Here is a 21,283-nt window from a genome sequence, read left to right as displayed (position 1 = left end):
TCAAGACAGCGATAGGCGAGTACAAGGGTTTTGAATACTGCCGCTGATGTAATTAAAATGTTTTCACACAAGTGCTCACACAAGGGTTAAGTTACATTTATCATGGGTACCTACCAGGAACAAAAACACAATTACCTTAGTCTGCTGTTAAAGTTTTACTGCTCAACAGCGGCTACTTTTCCCACCAGTACAACGGTGAACTGGTGACATTTGGACCATTATGTACAGCCGTTTATTTCAGATTTCAAAAGTGTATCTATCAGGGATTCAGACAAAAATCAGGGTCTTGGTAGATGGTTAAGCTCATAGCTTCTCATGCCATGAGTTTGGTGTTTTACCTCAGCTCAAAGTGGCCATTACTGTAATCCTCTTCCCAAAATGAATAATTTGATTGTCCCCAAGTGGCTCACCCGGTAAAGGCCCAGCTGTGTGGTGTGCAGGATGTCATACAGTCAGAGGAACGCAGGTTACTGGCTGTGTGAAGTTAACGATCCACGCTGGGAATTCCACAGTGGTCAACCCTTTAGTCAACTTCACTAAAAAGAGCATGCCAAATTCAATTAAATGAACAGGAGAATGTCAGGGGGCATTTGCTACCATTAAGCAGAGACTCTGCAAGCCCCTACCCTTATTACACCAGAGTTTGATAAGGAATTCATCCTCCACACCGACACTTCGAATGTTGGTGTGGGGGCAGTCTTGTCCCAGCAGGTCAATGGAGTAGAACACCCCATCCTCTATATAAGTAAAAAAAAAATGCCCTTCCGGAAGAGCAACTACTCTGTCATTGAGAAGGAATGTCTGGCCATTAAATGGGCCACTCAGACCTTACACTACTACCTATTGGGACATTAATTCAGTCTTGTCACAGACCACACCCCACTCAAGTGGTTAAGCATGATGAAGGATAGTAACGCCCGGATAACTCATGGTATCTGGCATTGCAACCCTTTGTGTATTTTATAACACACCGTGCAGGGAAAGATCACCAAAATGCGGATTACTTTTCCCGGGAGGGGGGTGTAATGGGGAAAGTAGATTCCTTCGGCTCCACTCTGAGCGGTGGGATGTGTGCCAGAGAGCGAGTGAATCCAAGTCATAAATCTCCTTCCCCGATCTGTGAGGGCGTTGTATAACAGGAACAGCATGCCCAGGACTGGATTGTTTGGCAATTAATTCCTGGGAAGGTCGGAAGTCAGCCATCCAAAAAGGAAGCAGAGTCACAATACCAGAAGTCATCGCCTTAATGCGGTAGGCGATGTGGCAATCGCGGATTGGAGGAAAAGCGATTGCACTCGCTACTGAAAGGGGCGTGACTGAGGGTATATCAGGGGATGTGGCGAAGTGATCTGTTTCTTTGTTATGGTTACGAAAGGACCTGTAAAGGAGAACAAACTGTAAAATAACCCTGAGTGTATGTGTATAAAGTGTGTGTTATTTGGTATTATTATTTCAGGACTGAACCCTGTGGGTTTTGACTGGGCTTTACACATTGCTGTGTAGAGCCAGTCTTATTATTTAAGCAACAATAAAGCTTTGTTTTATCATGAACTGTTGTTGGGTTGTTATTCCTGCACACTACAAACCACTTTGCCACACTGCCCTCTTGAAAAAATGAAGGTTTTATGGTTGGTCCAAAACAGGTAACAGCTTTGCCTTTCACCTACGATCCTCATTTTGCCAGCAGGAGTCGCCAAACCCTGTAAAGAAAGAATACTTACCTGCAATACCCCAGTTTGTCCTGAAGTGGCTGACAAACGTACTTACCAGTGAAAACCTGAGGATGAAGAAAATAACAAGTCTCTTTGTAAAGAAGACAGCAAACTAACACAACTTTGTGACGACTGGAACTTTTAAAACTCACCTTAATTATCTTATGTGTGAAGATCAGCCAACTGGAAATGTTCCTCCGGTGGAAACATTTGGACTGTGAACTCTTTTGTTTAAATAAACTTTGTGTTTATTCATTTTTTATTGTGCTTGGGCTTAGCCAAACACAATTGTATAGGCAGGGACTCAACAAGGGACTCAACAAGTGAGTTAGTGACCTGAATGAGAGTTTTACTTTTATTTTCAGTTTTCAAAAGTTTATTTTGTGTAAATAAATAAATATACCCTCTACTGGCTAACCAGGATTACTGTCTATTTGGACATCCTGCATTAAAATAGAACTAAAAGTTCACATCATTAATTAGTTTTCCTAATTTGTACATGGTTTTGTTCTTCTGAGATTACAAGTGTAATATTGCTGAGCTTACAGTATCGTGCAATTAGCAGTAAGTTATAGAGACTGGACCAGGCTAATATAAAAAACAGGGTCACAGATTCTGAAATTTAAGGACAGTGTATGCAGGAGTAAGGATTAGTCAGGCAGTGACACACTGGAAATGTGTCTTGCGGTTTAAGTATCTATGTCAGTTCCTCAATCGGAACGTGCTGTAAAGTAAGTCTGTTTTTGCTTATACATGATAACATTCAGAAACAAATGAGTTGCTAAGTGTAGCAGGGTCACAGCAAGAAAGAGACTCAGAAGCAAGGAAGCTGCAGTTTAAAGCACAAACGCGCACTTTAATAAACAAAACAACACCAAACAAAAGGGAGCAAGGGCCAAAACATGTTCAAACAAAACACGGTTCATAGGCTGGGGATTCGCCTTCACTACTCACAGAAAATATATAACACAGCAACAACACAGATTAAAAAAAAAAATCACCAACTCCTCTCTCCCAGACACAGAATTTCTGCCTGCTTTTGAGTGGCCACAGCTGTGGCTGCTGATAGAGACATTAACCCTGTCTCTGCCACAATAAATCAAGGTGCCTAGTGACTGGAGCGCTGCAGTACAGGAAGTAACAGTGTGACCCAAATACACATGAATAGCACATTGAAAAGAGATTGTGGAAAACTCAAATGAATTCAAATTTCTGGAGAGATAACAGCTGAACAGTGTAGCATGGAAGTGGTCGGTAATATTAAACCGGCTTCATTAGCGAGATCCCCCAGGGTCTGTTCAATTGAACAAAACAATGGAGGATTTGAAAACTGCCACTGAGATCATTAAAAAGCTTTTATAAAATGATCTTAATAGGCCAAGTACCTTTACATGTCATTTTACTTTTAACATTCCCCTTGCTATTTATTCTGAGTGGTTCTGGTTCCTGTTGCTCTTTCAATGTTATTGTATATTTTCTGTAAATCAGCCTTTACCTGGTGTTGAGCTGCTTAGCGCTTGTCTGGAGAATCCAGAGAACAAACATGTGACAATGTGACCTTTCAACTCTGCTAGCACGACCTACAAGGTGGACCTGTGGCGCTGGAACCTTTTTTTTATAGTGATGGTGCTAAAAGCCATTGAACAAACTATAAGCCCTATATATAATGGAAGCCATGCATTCGGTTGCTACAATGTTAAAACATGTTAGTAAAACTAAGCAGCATCAACACCTGTTTATCTATTGAAAAAACAACAACATTTAACCACAGTGATTGCTATAATGTTTACAACACCATTACCATAAAACGTTTAGAGCAATCAAATTGAATGAATACTATTACGATCCACTTAAATACTGCAATGTATAAATGTTTAGGTTGAGCAGTTGTATTTTATTTACAGTAGTCGTTGTGCACAAGGACAATCAGAAGGTTGTCATGCGGATTCATTTTTTCATGAGGGAATGGACAGCTAGCGTTTCCAGAATGTCACTGTGTAGGGATTTAAAAGGCAGAAACAGAAGCGTGGATCTGAGTCTAGTTCTCCTCCTTTTCCTCCGGCTGCTCTTCACCCATGTCCATCTCCTCCACTGGCCCATGGAAAGCAACGTAGTGGGAGTGGCAGTAAGCAACAGGTTTGTTGGGGCTGGACTGCACCTGCTCTGGCTTCAGGGAGGAGAAAGGGTTAACTCCATGTGCAGTGATCCAGCACTCCAGATCCACTAGGATCTGCAGGGAACACTTCAGCTCCTGCTCGCTGTGGACACACAACCACACAATGAGGGGTTAAAGGGGTTGTAGCTAGCAAAACTGTTCCCTAAATTCTACCTGCTGTGCATTAGCAACACAGGCCTCAAATGTGTAGTTATTTTAAAATGTAATATCTGGAGACTGGTGCTAGGGTTAAGAAAGTTCTGAGTTTTCATGCTTTACTCTTAGGAAGATCTGTTACACTTGCACTTCCTACTAGATAACAGTAGCAGTGTCTTCTGTGTCATGTTACTGGCTACAAAGCATGTCTCTCAAAAGGGGAAGCAGCTGGTTGGTTAATTATCCTCCAAGTGAAATGGAAGTGGAAGTAGCTAATTAGTAGTTACAAAGTATTTATGCCACATAAAATAAAGCTATGCCCTCAAAATGTACTAAAATGATGCTGGTTGTGATGTACACCCATGTTCTGAAACGTCATGATCTAACAACGAAAATCAGAATGTATTGAACATGGTTTGATTGTGGTCCCATAGACCAAACATGGCAATGCTTAACCAGGGTAAGTCAAATGGGGGTTGACCAAAATAAAAATATGGTGGAACCTGGTTTTAAATGATACAAATAGGGTCACGATGGTGCCAGTTTTGGCTCTTACTTGTACATAGTGAAGAGTGAGGGGATTTTGTAGTCTCTAAGTAGAAGCAAGGTAGGCAGCCATCCCTCAGCCAGGCCTGTGGAAACGTGGAACCCTGAAACAACAATTCAAACACTCATGGTCTGGTCTGTAAGTGGTTTGTTTGGCTCCAGTATTGTTAACGTATTGAGAATATGTACCCAGCAGATTCTATTTCAGTGATTTAAATGGCAGGAGATCGAAAAACCACCACTGTTTAAATAACAACAACTGGGCCCCTAGCAACCAAGGTTATGAGTACAGGCAATCCAAATCTTCAGATAACGAATTCCTCGGGAATCACTGAGTTTGTAGGTTTGTGCGGAATTCGCAGTCTTCCACAGATTTGCCATATTCTGCAGCTACATCGTCATCCATCTTTGCTGCAGGTGCCTGTGCTTGTGCAGTCGGACAGCAACACCACAATCTGATACAAACAATAAGAACTGAACCCCCCTCTTCACCTCATTCACTCTGCAGCTGCAAATTACATTGAAATTGGTTACTGTCCCCTTCATTTTATGATGTTTGCAATCATTCTGAGTGATTTCAGAGAAAATGTAATGGGTGTGTGAATGTGCTTTTTAGACATAAGGCTGGTATTTTTATATTCCTATATAACAGTTTCTCATAGTAAAAGCATTGCAACGTGTAATAAAGCATAGTGAAAGTATGCTTTTTTTGTTTTTTTAATATAAAGCATTGTTTATGAATGTCATTTTTTTTATAGACTTCTTTCATCGTTTCATAAATGCTACTGTACAAACTGAGTTCACAACCACCAGAATAAAGAAACATCAATTTGAATGTGTATGGAGACTAAGTGAGAAGGACAGAAGTGATAATTGAAGGAGGATGAGGTTGCAGTTCCTAACACCGGCACAGTAAAAATAACCTTCAGTGTGATTAATGAGTTTAACAGCACTACACTATGACACTGCTAATGTGTTGCAACATCACTGTGTTAACTCTCTAACTGCAGTATAATGGTGAAAATACAGCACCTTCTCACTTTACATAGGCAACAAATACAACAAATGTAATGGCAGAGCAACAGCGTATTTGTGACTCCAGGAGTATCTGTCATATACTATCGTATACACAAACTGATCCCACTGCCAAGCCTCTTTACACCCAGGAGTTCAAAGGTGGATGTCACCGAGCTAGCGGCTCCTGGAGGACAAAGACCAGCTTGAGCTCATCAGGCACCTGGCCAGTAGAGGACTGCTTTAGCGCCATGAATCCTTTCCAATTTTGCCTCCCTAACCCACGGGAGTGCCAGAACCAATACACCACTCCCTATAGAGTCCCCAGTGAAGACTGGCAATGTCACACAGCCTGGGTGCGAATGCCTCTTATGCACACTGTTTCTCATTTTGTAACATTATTACACAATTTTCATCTTTCAAAAAATGCAGCAAGAAAAGTTAGTCTTAGCTGTTATAGTTGAAACTTCACCGGACTAGCTTCAGACAGACTGGATGAGGTATATAGTCAAATATAGATATGTGCTCAATTCTGGTCCTCACAATACGCAAAGGACATTGTGGCCTTGGAGAGAGTCCATTGAAAATCACCCAGTAATCCCAGGACGATCTCTCTCTCTGTCTCTCTCTCGCTCTCTCTCTCACTCTCTCGCTCTCGCTTTCTCTAAGATGTTGTAAACAGGCCTGGAGCCAGGTTGTGATCGCATGGTTGTGATGAGGGTGAAGCTAAGTTGGTATATTTAGATCTTCCTTCTCCTGTTCTGCTGGTCAGGCTATGAGAAGAGATGCCAGCTGGAGGGCACATTTGGCACATTCAAGCGAGGCATATGTGACAATCACGGCCATGCCAATGGGATTTAGTGGGATGGCGTGGCATTCTGTGGTTCAGATTGTTTATAGCTGTGAGCAGAGTTTTAGAATAAATTTTCTGATTGATGCAGTATGTTCCAAACAGTATTCTAACTGTTTGCAGATATGTGATGCAAATCACTATTCACCACCTGTTTAGGAGCGTTGCATAGGACCTGGTGCTTCTGCGGTTAGGGAGGCAAAATCATCAGAGACTGACCTCATGGCACTACAGCAGCCCTTACTGGCCAGGCGCTCAATGAGCTCAGGCAGACACACTGATTCTCCTGGGATCGGAGGATGCCCACTGACTTTCTCCTGAGCTGTTGTAGGGAGTTGCTCCAGTGAGGGAACATAATCAAACATTCTAAACGGGGAAGAAATTCACCAAAGGTCTTAATAACAGGCATGAGATTCTACTGTACTTGCCGATAGAGCATTTCCAGAAAGACAGCAAACATACTCTTTAAATTAACAGATGAATTCCTTTAACACATTGAACTGCCAAGCTAAGCCTCTAAACTGAAATACAGCACAGGGAAGTGCTAACAAGCCATCCTGACCTCCCCAACTAATGTGTTAAAGGACACCTTAGTGATTGTTTCCTAAGTGAATCAGAGAATGAATAAGAGGGTGTCAGACTGACAAGCCTGCTCAGTGTTACTCCAGCACACAGAAAATGTCACAATGCTAACATTGGCAGCCCAGGTGAGTATGCAAGGTCTGGGTTACAGTTGTTCTCATGAATCACACACAGCCATCAGACAGCTGGCTGACAAGCACTGATGCTCAGATTTCAGTTAACAAGGGCCAGTTCTAACTGAGCAGGCAAGTAGTGTGATAAAACTGGATCCGATATAGTACAGAAGTCAACATTACCTTGTAAAGAGAATCTGCAAATTTGAACCGCTCAGAAACCTGAGCTTCAAGGCAGGTGCTACCAAATCCATAAATCAAACTTTACGACTTAAACTGATAGGGTTTCAAACTCTATTCAGCTTCTCTGGGTGTTTTTTATAATCCATTTGTAGCTGTAAGTGTGTGTTTAACAAAACTCATACAACTTTCTATCATGAAAACCACACACTATACTGTATAAGGGATCTGAACACTGCTATCACAAGCTAACCTATAATTTTAACTGTCAATGAAAATGCATGCTGGCAGCAGCTATAGAAACCAACTGCATCATTCGTAATTTACAGCTGTCTCTGTATTTTTATTTAAAGGGTTACTACTGATTTTGTTTTAAATGCAAGTATCAAAAAGTAAAACAAAGACTATACAGATCATTTTTGTATAATCAGTGTTCTGAACAAATCATTAATCTGACCAGGGTGGTGTTTTATTTAATGAAATTGCAAACATACTTCCGAAACACCTATAAGTGGTGTTTTGCATCCAGTCAGAACGCAATACAAGAAAACCATATTTATAGTCAACATCCCTTTCATTCTCTACAGCAGAACCACCAAGTTAGGAACCCCACACATATGACCAGTCAATCAAACACACCACTTGGAAATGGAAACAGGGAGCTGCTGTGTAACTTTGAGGATCTGCAGTACGTACCTGGATGAAAGCCCACCACCAGATCAGGTCGCATGACCTCCTGAGTCTCCACCAGGGTCTCCCAGAAGTCATGGTAGAACCCCTTCTTGGCGCTGATGTAGACTTGTCCACGGGGCCCGTAGCCGCTCAATGGGGGCCTCGTGATGGAGCCATCCACCACCTCAGGCCCAACCATCACCACCTGCAGCGCCTGGGTCCCAGGGAACATCCGGACAAGCTCGTCCAGGTCTGAGACCCTGGCGTTGAGGGTTTCGTTGTGGGATGCCCCCACCACATGGACAGTGAGGGGCCGGGCGCAAGGGTCCAGCCCAAAGTTGAGCAGACCCATTCCGATGGTCAGCGGCCGGGAGAGGAACTCGGTGGACACTCGCTTGACTGACTCCCTCAGCTCGGGCTCCTCTGGCCGGGGCTTCCCTGCGTTTGACCACAGGATGCCCATGTAGCGGCTGGTCAGTACCGCGTCCAGCCTGTTGTCCAGTTCACCCTGCATGGAGAACCAGTCATCCCAGCCTGATACTTGGGAAGCTGGCTTGGGCCACACGTCCGTTGGGAAAGGGAGGTCACCTTCAACCAGAAACAAGCAGTCAGGATCTTCCGTGGTACGTTAGCAGTGTAATTCTCTAGTTCAGCAGTTCCCAAACTGTGGTAAGTGTACCCCCAGGGGTAGTTCGTTTCAGAAACAAAAAGAGAGGCTGTGCGGTGCAAGACAATCACACAGCTGCGGGACACTTGGGTTCACCGCCCCGGCGTGCACGTTTATTGAAAACCTCCAAAAAGTGCCAATGAGAACAAAGATACACAGAGACAATGACATACAGAGCCCTCACCACCAGTCACTGTACAGTGCGAATTATATGTATTATATTTAGGACTTCAGTTTTTAGTTTTTTATGAAGTTCATTTTTCGGTGCTTATTTTTAACTATTTTCAAGTTTTATGTAAATATATTTTTTTTCAGGGCTTTTGCTTTTTATATACTGTATGAAATTATTGTTTTCGTTACTTTCCAAAATGCTTGGCCATTTTTTTCTGTCAAAATATGTATAGCAACTCAACAGTACTTGCACACTTAAGTTGTACCTTCTTTCCTTTGCTGTCGTCTACAACTAAATCTTTATGGTCACAGGTACATTCTTCTGGGCTTTTTGTGTGTAGGCATTTTTTTACATTTTGCCACAGTTTGCAATTCTGTTTTAAATCCTCCATATCTTAACTGTAATACAGCTTTAAATCCTAACTGTAATACAGCTTTAAATCCTGTGAACAGGCCTCCATTCCTAATTGTAATCTCGTTTTAAATCACTCAAGCAGAGTCTCGAATAAATGTAGGAATTCTCTGCCACTCAGAGGTTGGGGCGGGTTTAAAGTATTCAGAACGAATCAATGATAGATACAATTCAAGAAGGAGGGACAAAGCTGCACTGGGAAAGTTATTTTTTTTTAAAAAAATTTTAAGCCGGTGTTTATTGGCTATACTCAGATAAAAAAAAATTCTATCAGGGCTGTTTTATCATTTTTTATTAGCTAAAACTGAAAATCAGAAGCCCTAATTATATTATTATAGTTATTTATATTGCATGTATTATATTGTTTACGTGTATTATATGTGTATTATGAAAGCATATATTCAAAATAACATTACAATACAAACCTGTATGCTAAGGGTACGCAGACAGTTGATAGGTCTGGGGTACATGACAATCAAAAGTTTGGGAACTGCTACTCTAGTTCATCCACGGACCTCAATATCAGTTCCACTCCTGGTCTTTATTACAACCAGGTCCTAAATTCGTCATGAGGCTGCTCTCTGAACATGGTGTATCCTATATTTATCCCACATGAATACTAAATAAATAGAGACCTGTGAAGACAAGCCACTCCACAAGCCTGTCAATGGCCACCAGTTTGAGCGTCTTGCAGAACTTCTTATGAGTCGGCCAGTTGGCTCTCTGACACTCTTTGCAGCAGTAGTACACGTTCTGGCACCTGGAAGACAGACAAGGAAGTTATTTATGTGAGGTCAGTCACCAGATAGGAGAGGCTTGTATTTCAATATTATCATCCCAGATACAATAGACCCTATTCACAATGCCTGAACTCATAAGCTATTAATAGATAGTCAAGAAACTGTGGTTAAACATGCCTGCAACAGCGGGTCATTAATAAGTGTATTGTAATCTTAAACTTATCGGAGGAGGTTTCAGGAGGAGCGCTTCTCGCCCGAGGAGCACCCTAGAACCATCGCCCATCGCCTGAATGAGTACGCCATGGGGTGGTTGAGGCCGGATGCGACCACGAAAGCCAGGCTGGTGGAGGTGATTGTGGTGGAGCGCTTTCTGGAGTGTTTAGCTCCGGAACCACGGCTGTGGGTACAGCGGCAGGCACCCGCCACCCTGGATCAGACGGTTGCACTGGCAGAGCAGTACCAGGCAGCCGAACTAACGCCAACCAGGCTGCCGGGGAGAAGCACTGCGGGATCATCCGCACCACTGGCCCCAGATAGGGTGAAGGGACTGGGGGGAAGGGGTGTACAAGGTTTTGGACGGGGGGGGGGGGCTGTGAGAGCTCCCGGCCCGGGGACCGGGGCAGCGTGGGGTTCCCCGCGGGCTGCTGAGGTGTCGGACCGGGGTCTCGCACGGCTTCCTTACCGTCGAGCTCCTTTGATGGCTCCGGTGTTTCCACCTCTTGTCGAGGCTCCAGGGCGAGAAACTAGCCCACTGCGGTGTTGGACGTGCCGGGAGGTGGGCCACCTCGCGCGGGATTGCCCCGTGATGGAGTGTGACCTCAGCCGACCAGGTAAGCCTGTTCAATTACCTCAGTCACTTCAGCAGATGGGTTTTGTTATTCCTGTGACAGTGGATGGTACAAAAACCCAGGCGCTCCTGGATTCAGGGTGTGGTCAGTCCCTAATACAGGATAGCCTAATCTCACCGGGGCATAAACGGTTATTGGGACAGGTGCATATTAAATGTATTCATGGGGATGTATGCTCCTATCCCAAGATAAGTGTGAATATAACTATTGGCCAGCAGATGACGCAGGTGCATGTAGGATTGTGTCCTCGATTGCCAGTACCAGTAGTTCTGGGGCGGGACTGTGGGCAGTTTAAGGATTGGTTAGCTGCTATGACAGCCCCGTCCACCCTATTGGCTAAGAAGGAAGAAGTAATTGGAGAGATCTTCCCCTTCTGTGACCCGAATTGGTATTGCCATAGATTTAGACCCCGAAAAACTAAACGGGAACGTCAGGCCGCTAAGAATGAGGGCTGGCAATGGAAGGAGTCCGAGAGGTTTCAGGTGGGGGCGGTTGGGGAAGAGTCGGGGGGGAGGCTGCGGAGCCAGCACAGGGGTCTGGCTCGGCTGCCTCCGCTCCGGACCGACCCGACCCCGAGCTGGAAGCCATGGGAACTGATTTTTTAGCTCGTTCCCGTGACTTCCGACTCGAGCAAGGGCGTGACGACGTGCTGGGCAGGCTCTTTGACCAAGCAGCGGTGGTTAATGGTCGGGTGGTCGAGCCCAGACGCGCCGCCACGTACCCTCACTTTGAAATTAATCGAGACCTGCTGTACCGTGTTGAAAAATTACCCCAGACGGGGGAGGTGCGTCATCAGTTGCTCATTCCTCAGCCCTTTAAGGAGGATTTGCTGCAGCTTGCTCATGCTATTCCCCTGTCTGGTCATTTAGGAAGGGACAAAACCAAAGCGAGGCTTGTGACACAGTTCTATTGGCTGGGGTTGGATGGTGACGTCAGACGGTTTTGTGAACGGTGTGGGGAGTGTCAGAAAGCTAGCCCTAGAGCCGTCCCACGAGCACCACTGGTGCCGTTGCCCCTAGTGGAAGCTCCATTTGAGCGTATTGGGATGGACATAGTTGGGCCATTGGAAAGGAGTGCGGCGGGATACATACACCTATTGGTCATTTTGGATTACGCGACGCGTTATCCAGAGGCTATACCCCTCCGATCTATGTCCGCTAAGTCTGTTGCCGACGAGCTCGTGAAGGTTTTCTCCCGGGTGGGGATCCCCAGGGAGATACTGACCGACCAAGGCACCAACTTTATGTCCTGGCTAATCTGCGGAACATGTAAACCTCGGTGTTTCATCCTCAGACCGATGGTCTTGTGGAGCGCTTTAATAAGACCCTTAAGAGCATGTTGCGCAGATTTATTAGCAGTGATGTGCATTACTGGGACCAGCTGATTCCTCCCCTTCTCTTTGCGATCAGAGAGGTACCCCAGGCTTCCACGGGTTTTTCGCCATTCGAGCTGCTGTATGGGCGAAGACCCCAGGATGTGCTCGATCTGGTCAGAGAGATGTGGGAGGAACAGTAGGATAATTCGACTAATACAGTCCGGTATGTTATGGACCAGCGCAAACGTCTTGAGTCTGTGTCAAAACCTCTGGCTAAGTGGCAAGGACCATTTGAAGTTACACGCCAGATTGGGATGGTGGATTATGAGATCTACCAGCCGGAGCGACAGAGAGAGAAACACATTTATCATGTTAACCTCCTGAAGCCCTGGCTGCAACCGGAGGCATTGGTAGTGGCGCAGGCAGATGATGTCACCGACCTGGGACCTGATCTTTCTGTGTTGGCGAAAACAGGGTCGGTACAGATTGCAGAGAATCTGACACCAACACAGAAATGTCAGGCTTGGGCGCTGGTGATGGAATTTCCTGATGTGTTTTCTCCTGTCCCGGGGCAGACTCGAGTAGCCCATCATCACATTGAAGTTGAGCCAGGGGGGGCGGTTCGCCAGAGGCAATACCGTATACCTGAATGCAAAAGACAGGTAATAAAAACGGAGATTGATGAGATGCTGAGACTGGGAGTAATAGAAGAGTCCCAAAGTGACTGGAACAGTCCTATTGTTTTAGTGGATAAGCCAGACGGGTCCACTCGATTTTGCATTGACTTCAGACGAGTTAATGAGAAATCGAAGTTTGATGCTTATCCCATGCCCCGGGTAGATGAGTTGCTGGAGCGTCTAGGCACGGCTCATTTTATGACGACACTGGATTTAACGAAGGGGTACTAGCAGATACCCCTGACCCCGGAATCCAGAGAGAGGACGGCGTTTTCGACTCCCTTCGGGTTATACCAATTTAGGACCATGCCCTTTGGGTTGCACGGAGCACCAGCCACTTTCCAGCGGATGATGGATCGCATTTTGCGGCCCCATCAGCAGTATGCCACTGCTTACATAGATGACGTGGTTATCCACAGTGAGGACTGGCCGAGTCATCTGTGTAAGGTAGCGGCGGTATTGCAATCCTTGCGGGAGGCTGGGCTCACTGCTAACCCAAAGAAATGTGCCATTGGGAAGAGTGAGTCGGAGTATTTGGGGTATCAAGTAGGGGGTGCCAGATCAGACCGCTGATTGCTAAGGTGAAAGCCTTGGCTGACTGGCCGGTCCCTACAACCAAAACCCAGGTGCGCTCTTTCTTGGGACTAGCGGGCTATTGCAGGAAGTTCATTCCGAGCTTCGCCACGCTTGCTACTCCCTTGACAGACCTCACCAGGAAGGCTGCCCCAAATACGGTTCAGTGGACGGAGCCGTGCCAGAGGGCCTTTCTCGCTTTGAAGCGGAGATTGTGTAGTAAGCCAGTGCTGTGCAGTCCGGATTTCGGTAAGAGGTTCACCCTGCAGACGGATGCGTCAGAGACAGGTCTCGGTGCAGTGTTGTCTCAGGAGGTGCGGGGAAGCGAGCACCCGGTCCTGTACATCAGCAGGAAGCTCCTGCCCCGCGAGAAAAACTACAGTACCATCGAGAAGGAGTGTCTCGCAGTAAAATGGGCAGTCGAGTCACTCCGGTACTACCTCCTGGGGCGACACTTCACCCTGGTTACAGATCATGTCCCCTTAGCATGGCTTCACCGGATGAAGGATAACAACGCCAGAATCATGACCTATGCCTTCAGGGTTGTCCACCGAGCAGGAAAGCTGCATCAAAATGCAGATTTTTTCTCTCAGGAAGGCATGGGGATGTAGGATTTTCGAATGGACCGGTGGTGCCATTCTAAGGGGGAGGATATGTAACAGGGGGAGACCTGTGCTGACTCTTCTGATGTGTTCATAGTGCTGCAGGGAGAGGGCAGCAGCTCGTCAATATCCGCCTGTCAGTCATGGCAGTGACACGGAGAGGGGGGAGAGTGGGTGTGCAGGCTTTCCTTCTCTCTGAGTGGCTGAGAGGCGGGTCTTGGGGGAATTGCTGGCCCTATAAGTTAACATTCTGCTGTTCCCTCAGGTCTGCCCTCCGAGACGTAAAAGGCGTGCGGAAGCGCTGGAGTAAAAGCTGCGGGGACGGAAATCCCAACAAGAAAATAAAATAAAAGAATTAGCGGTAGCGGGGAAAAACCTTGGGCAACCCCGGTAAACAGTGTATAGCAGGCTGAGGGAGCTGCTAGTGTAGGACGGAGACCCGGGCCGTGCGGGTAGCGACGGTTGGGGTGAAGCTGCCGAGCGCAGCACCTTTTATTTGTAGTTTTGTTTACTGTGTTTTATTTTCCCTGTTCCTTTCGCCTTTTGATTATTGTTTTGTTGAACACCTGTATTCTGTACCGCCCCCGGGATAGTTGTGGCTCTGTCGTTACCATAGTTGGTACGGCGGACCACAGACAACAGCGCCCTCTGCGGGCTGAAAAGAAATCACGCTCCCATAATAAAACTGGGCACCTGTGCGGTGTTCCTAAATTACTTATCTGTGTCCTGTGTGTCAGTGAATTACCCACCACCCTTCCACAGGGGTGTACAATTATTTTATCAGCTACAACCACTTTAAGGGTGCCCTAAAACATATTCCTGGCCAATAATAAATGCCATTCAATCTAAAAATATTTAACGCTGGTTGCCCTTTCGGTCAGCCAGATTCCTGTAAAAGGCCTGTGCTGTGATCCTGACTGCACAGGGAATGTCTGGACAGTGCAGGCTGACCTCAAACTGGAATCCCAGGCTCCTGATTGAGTGTCAGGCAGTGATCTCACCACAAACCCGAGTAAACATGAAAGAAAAGTTGTGCTGTTGTGGGAAATTTCAACTGACTAGCAAGTTTCTTCTGGCAGTTAAAGAAAAATAAGATATCAAGTCATACATAGTAATGGCTTAGCATCTTATCCTACTAAAATGAATGGAAATGCAAGGGCTGGATGCAGGCCGCAAAACACGTGGTTCAAAGATAAACCATTTTCAGGAGACAAGGTTTCAAACTGGCAAACCACATAATAGAATCCATACGTTTCTGTCTTGCTGAAGTTGAACTGAAGAAGTTCTATAATTTAAAAAAAAAACATCTTAAAAAGGACTGGATAAATAATTTTGACCCTATTTTAGACTTAGAAATAGAACAGCCACCATGAATATCTTTATATAGCTAATTCCACAATGTCAGTGCCACACTGCCAAAAGAACGGACACCAAAACTGTCTCATTTCAACCAAGAGGCCAGCCTTGGTGGATCTGAGACACTGACATAAGTTTAAACCTGAAGACAATGTTCTCCTTGTCATGGTTCCACACCTCCTGTCAGCTAATCTCTGGGTGTAAATATTACCATTAGATTCCCATCCCAGTGACAGCTACCAATTCCTCTCCCACACGAGCTGTTGAGAGGGCCAGTTTGATTGTGATGTGTCACTGACAGCTCCCAGAGTGGCTCTGCTTTCACTTTTCTGCACTTCAGCACCGATATATAAAGACCCAGGACTCATGAGAAGAGCTCCCTACTGACTAAGTCAGCTAAAATAAAAACACAAAATGGAGTCTTTAATCTTAAAGAGAATGCTCAAATACCATTTTCCCAATACAATAGTCTGGATGAAATGTTATATATTTTGTTTCCTGATTTATAATCATTTCTTGTGCTGTAGGTCATGTGGCATAATTGCAGCAAAACCATTGGAAGGATTAAGTTCCAGGAAGCAATTGCAACTTTTAATCTACCGTGTTGTATTTCTGTGCATTATCTTAAAGTAAAGTAAAATAACGTGGACTGGAGAGTGAACAATGACAAAGCACCCCTGACTGCATTATGTAGGTTATTTCTAAAAATGGATTTCCAAAAACATAAGATGCCCTTATGGGACTGCTTAACTAAGAATCTATTAAAGTTAGAAAATAGACTTCTAATATTTATATTTTTTTTACTGTTCAGTTATCAATGTATGATGTTTGCAATCATTTTGTTGTTATTATTGCAATTAATCAAATACTGTGTTCAACAAGCTGCTCCTGCCAAACATATATGTAACGTAAGTAGGGCTTCTGATGTTCGGTTTTAACTCAATTCACGTTGACTTGACCCCTTTCCCCTTGAAACAAATAAATAAAATAACCTACAAAAACAAGAAAAAATACTTTCCCAGTGCAGGGGCAATGCCCCTCCTTCCTGACTTATATCTCTCATTGATTCGTTCTGAATACTTTAAACCCACCCCAACTACTGAGTGGCAGCAAATTCCTACATTTCTATTGGAGGATTGTACATGCTTGCGAGATTTAAAATGAGATTGCATTATTCTTGCTTGCGAGACCTAAAAGTTGTATTACAGTTTGAACGGGTTCATTTACACGCTTGTGGAAAACAGAATTGCAAATTGTGGCAAAATGTAAAAAAAAGCCTAAACACACAAAACCCCCAAAAGAATGTGCCCGTGACCATAAGGACTTCGTTGTGGAAGACAGCAAAGGAAGGAACATACATATTGTGACAGAAGTTTGGAAAGTAACCGGAAACACTAATTTCATACAATATATAAAAAGCAAAAGCCCCCCCAAAAAAACCCCATTTACATAAAACTCGAAAATAGCTAAAAATAAGCACAGAAAAAAAATGAAATTAATAGAAACAGAAGCCCTAAACATAAGCTAGATCACTGTCTTTCTAAAGTAAGAGCCTGCGCCACCAAGTGATCTGTCACTTCGGATCAAGTTTGGTGTTGCTGGCAATACACGGCTGTGTCCTAGATAATGTTGGCCTTCACTTCTATAAAAACACACTTTTAAATATGTATATGACAAGCACATTTTACTCCATTGCAGGAGTCAAGATGCACACAAGCACTGCCTGTCAAAATCGCATCCCACTTATTTAGCTCTGCTGGATTAGTATATGCAATTCAATCCCTTAAACATTCTTGAAACTTTTGACATTCATTCTTAAATCCACAGCTTAGGAGAGCTAAAGCTGTGAACAAAGGTTGCATCACTTTTTCAAAATGGCTTTTCCAAAGACTTTCAGCTGAATGTCTAAATGACTGCTCATCTACATTCGCAACATTTTCTCTTCATGCCGATGGGGAGTGAATGTATTTTAAACTTGCTAAGCTATGAGCCTGTTTCCACTGCACTCTGTCCAGACAGTCTTGTGATGGTCTCACCTCTTGCACCTCCTCAGAGCTCTTGGATCTGGCAGGTTGCTAGGCAACCTCCTGCACTCCGCACAGAACTTGTAGGTGTCTTCCATTTTTTGAAACATCTCGTGATATGAATGGATCCCAAAGCCTTCTGCTCCTTTCTTCCCTTCCAATGCCGCCCTGCACGAGATAAGAGATGTGTTTATATTGGAAGAGTGTGTTTGTGTCCACAATGTCCATAAGCATTGACCTTCTTTACAGATTGTACAGCAAGTCCTTCTGTAAGTGTAGTAGTGGTAGATCTAGACAGAAATGTGCTATCTCCAACACTGAATCAAATTGAGCCCTTTATCAGGAGGTCCACAAATAATGAGCAATGAAACCCAGAAGTGTTTTTCTGTGGATCTCGAAATATGGTACTAGTTATTGCATTAATTACAATAGAGTAGTTTATTGTAAGAAAAAAAATAAAATGTAGAAATTGTGTAGGCTATATTGTGCTACTGTACTTTAGTGTATACTGTACAGCAACCTACTTAAATGTAAACATTATAACCTTATGATATTAAGTGGGGTGTAAATTAGTTGTAATGGGAGTGATACTGATAGTGATTATAACCAAAATGGTATTCACAGGGGCTTGTCCCTATTAACTCTCATTGTAATCTGTCCATAACATTTCAATGTGATGATACAGTAATACACACAGGGGATGTTAACAGTAGTGATAATAAGCGGGTTGGGCAGGATTCATATTTAAGGTCGGTGGTATTAAGATCCACCACTGTTTAGGTCATCATCCCCAACGTGTTCATGGTTCAGTGAACCAGTAGAATGTGTTTGTGAAGCCCCACCTGTAGTCCTCATAGTCTTTCATGTTGAGTTTTTGGAGAATAACTTTGGACAGTCCAGGGACGTTCATGTCCATTGTGAAGAAGCCCAGTTCATCAGAGTAGACACCAGTGAGGTCTCTAGGGGTCCCTGTGCTGGTTTGACTGGAGTTTGGGTCAGTCTGGGCCATGACGTCCACTTAGGTACAAGCTCCAATCTAGTGTATAATTATTATATTTAGCAAACACACAGTCATATGTCAAAGAAACTAAGAAAGACTAACCAGAATGATCCCTAGTAAAAGATAAAGAACATGCATACGAGAATAGGGCATTCTTCAGCATGAACACAGTGTGAACAGAGCTCTGAAAAACAGTTAAAAAGGAAAGGTTTCATGAACAGCAAACTTGATTTAATGAATCAAAACAAGCTTGAAAAAATCAGTACTAGAGGCCCAAGTACCATTAGTGGTGTGCCTTTCCTTCCACATAACACTTCCACATGCCAGCTCCTGCCCTTGTGGATATCTTGGATCATTGACAGTATGGACACTGCTGGAACCTCAACCAGCTCCTTAAATCAAACCACAGGCAAGCAGTAAACAACGCACACAGAACGGAAAAGGGGACCAGCAAACCGGAATCAAATCAGATACACTTCTTGTTACTAATAAAATAGAGTAACATATTTTGCTAAAACAATCTGAATGCTTGAGAAAAGAAAACTTTCAAAAGACAAAAAAGTGACTCAAAGTGACTCAAATCGAATGAATACATTTGAAGCTGGAAGAAAGAAAATGAATGAATGTCAGAATTGTTTTTTCCTATAGGGTGCAACAATAACCTCTACATCAGAAATTACTGGAGTACAGCCTTCAAGTCCACAAATAACTCCATACGCTCCAGTAACATGCTGTGTAGAGTATCATAAATATGAACCCCTGAAATTAAACTGGTTAACTGACTATGCCAGACTTTGTGGTTTATTCCCTTTCCATTACTGGCTGCTACCTCTGGGATCAGTTTCCCAAATATCTCAACACTGATCACAACTGATGAAAATAGAGGTGCAACACTAATTGCAACCTTGTGGTTTAGAAATGCCACTGAGTTTGAACTAAACATGTGTAAAAGCAGGGGCAGTTATTGGTATAACATGACTTATCATATATCCCCATATATCACATAGCAAAGTAGCAGATACCAAAGACACTGTACTGAGCGTCATGTATTTTCCATATGTATTCTTGAAATGTATTTTTGTTTACGACTGTAAGTCGCCCTGGATAAGGGTGTCTGCTAATAAATAAATAATAACAATAATAATAATAATAATAATGTTGAAGCTTATATAAGAGTGTGTTCCGTTTCTTAGCCCCTGCTAAGAAAATTATATATTTTATTTATGTTTTATTTATCTGTTGTCTCTCTTGTTAATTTAAGAGAAATATATTTCACCATGTGGTAAAATATCTACTGTACATGCATTTTAAATACAACAAAATGTGTCTTTTTGTACTAAAGTTATATTTAAAAATTCCATCTAAAATACATTTTAGAATTCTTAGATATATATATAAAATGGCAATCGCCTGTCTGTGTGCTGAAATGGACAGTATAGAGATATTCACCTGCACAAAGACCTCTACTAGCACCTGTTTCCCTCACTCCCTGTGAGGGTTAGATGAACACAGCTGTAGCCCTGGTGGCCAGACGTGTTCTGTGAAGCAGAACCTTTGCCAGCTTGTGTTCTTGTTAATCAAGCTGGCGGGCAGGGGAAGTGCTAAGAGGAAGAAATGCTGTCAAAGAGCAAGGGGCATGGCCTGGTACCAGAAGTATTCAGCTTTTCTGTCACCCCTCCAGAGAAAAATCTTTTGACTTTTTGCCAGTTCATTTTGTTTGCTGTGGTGGCAGTGGTGGCACATTAATACATTATGTGTACTGTATACATTTACAGTGATGAGTGTTTTGATCTGCTTAGGAGTGGATTCAATAATAAATAGAGGATTACATGTTAAAATGGCTTGCCATAACACAGTGCAGATTTTCTTTTACATGTTTTATGTTGTCCAGAAGCTGGAACAATATTATATGGACATTTTGCTCAACATATGCACCGGCTGACACTGTACAAGTCTATTTGTATGTTGTGAGATACTGAACAAAAACGGCAACAAATATAAATGTATTCATTTATTTATTAATTGCATTTATATAGCGCTTTTTATAGAAAAGTACTGCAAAGCACTGTACATAGCAGAAAAAAAGAACAAACCACAATACATTTGTATAGCATGTCACACATACAACTGCCTTCAAACAGACCATATAAATAACATATTTAAATAACAGTATACACATAATACAAAATATCAAATATCTCTGTATGTTTGCTGGCTCTTTCCTGCTTAAGCTTGCTCTGTATTCTGATATCCCCAGATTCTTGTCAAGAAGTCTCACACCAGGGAAGGAAAATTGGCTGTCTGAAATATTGGAGCCTTTGCTGAATACATTTAAAACTACAATAATTAATAATGCTTTACAGTCTTCTTGTTTATTTGGTGTATTTATCATTTAAATGTACCAGTATATTTATGTCTGTTTTGTACCTATCTATCTCATGTACCTGTAGCTGTGTTTTATTTTTCTAAAACATTAAATCATAATAACAATAATCCTGCATACACTGTTACTGGTTTCTTACTGGGAAATCCAGCTGGTATATAAAACCTCAGTATAGGTTATGTAGTATTTTGTTTTTCCTAAACCAGTACCTCACAACCAACATTGCAATGAAGTTACAACCTTATTTTGAAGGACTGGTGACGGTTGGTATTTAAAACAAGGTTAAAATGAAATTATGAGAGACTTACCTCCGTTTAACACTGCTTTCTGCCTCCCGTCACGCGCTGGTCGCTGGACTGACTGAAAACTTCTTCCAATCACGCCACTCCGACCCACAAGACACAAGAGTGGCTCTATTAATACACTCAGACAGGGATTCCAGACTGCTGAGGTGTGACAGATGCATTGGGGAGCGATGACTATAAGGTCTAACTTTTTATTACCTATTACCCCCCCTCAGTGGTCCAGCAGATAG

The 21,283-nt window shown here is 43.4% G+C and overlaps 1 protein-coding gene across 1 annotated transcript; it reads right to left on the bottom strand.

The window, feature by feature from the left end:
* Positions 1–2,542: 2,542 nt before the first annotated feature.
* LOC117431307 (putative protein MSS51 homolog, mitochondrial) lies at positions 2,543–21,240 on the bottom strand. Its single transcript, XM_034052108.3, has 7 exons — positions 21,057–21,240; positions 18,208–18,401; positions 17,378–17,533; positions 9,866–9,990; positions 8,005–8,568; positions 4,580–4,673; positions 2,543–3,970 (listed from the first exon to the last, which is right to left on the bottom strand). Exons 2-7 carry the CDS (start codon positions 18,372–18,374, stop codon positions 3,751–3,753), a joined length of 1,326 nt encoding a protein of 441 aa, XP_033907999.1. The 5' UTR covers positions 18,375–18,401; positions 21,057–21,240; the 3' UTR covers positions 2,543–3,750.
* Between the last annotated feature and the right edge of the window lie 43 nt (positions 21,241–21,283).

This window comes from Acipenser ruthenus, chromosome 22, assembly GCF_902713425.1.
Source record: "Acipenser ruthenus chromosome 22, fAciRut3.2 maternal haplotype, whole genome shotgun sequence".
Taxonomy (NCBI): Eukaryota; Metazoa; Chordata; class Actinopteri; order Acipenseriformes; family Acipenseridae; genus Acipenser; species Acipenser ruthenus.
The sequence above is the reverse complement of the archived record's forward strand: the minus strand, read 5'-3'. Positions and strand labels throughout refer to the sequence as shown.

Coding starts and splice junctions, on each gene's coding strand:
- LOC117431307 (XM_034052108.3), bottom strand. CDS start 18,374: ATGGCCCAGACTGACCCAAACTCCAGTCAAACCAGCACAGGGACCCCT. Junction 17,534..18,207: donor AAAGACTATGAGGACTACAG/GTGGGGCTTCAC, acceptor TATCTCGTGCAG/GGCGGCATTGGAAGGGAAGA. Junction 4,674..8,004: donor GGTGGTGGGCTTTCATCCAG/GTACGTACTGCA, acceptor TTGTTGTTTCAG/GGTTCCACGTTTCCACAGGC.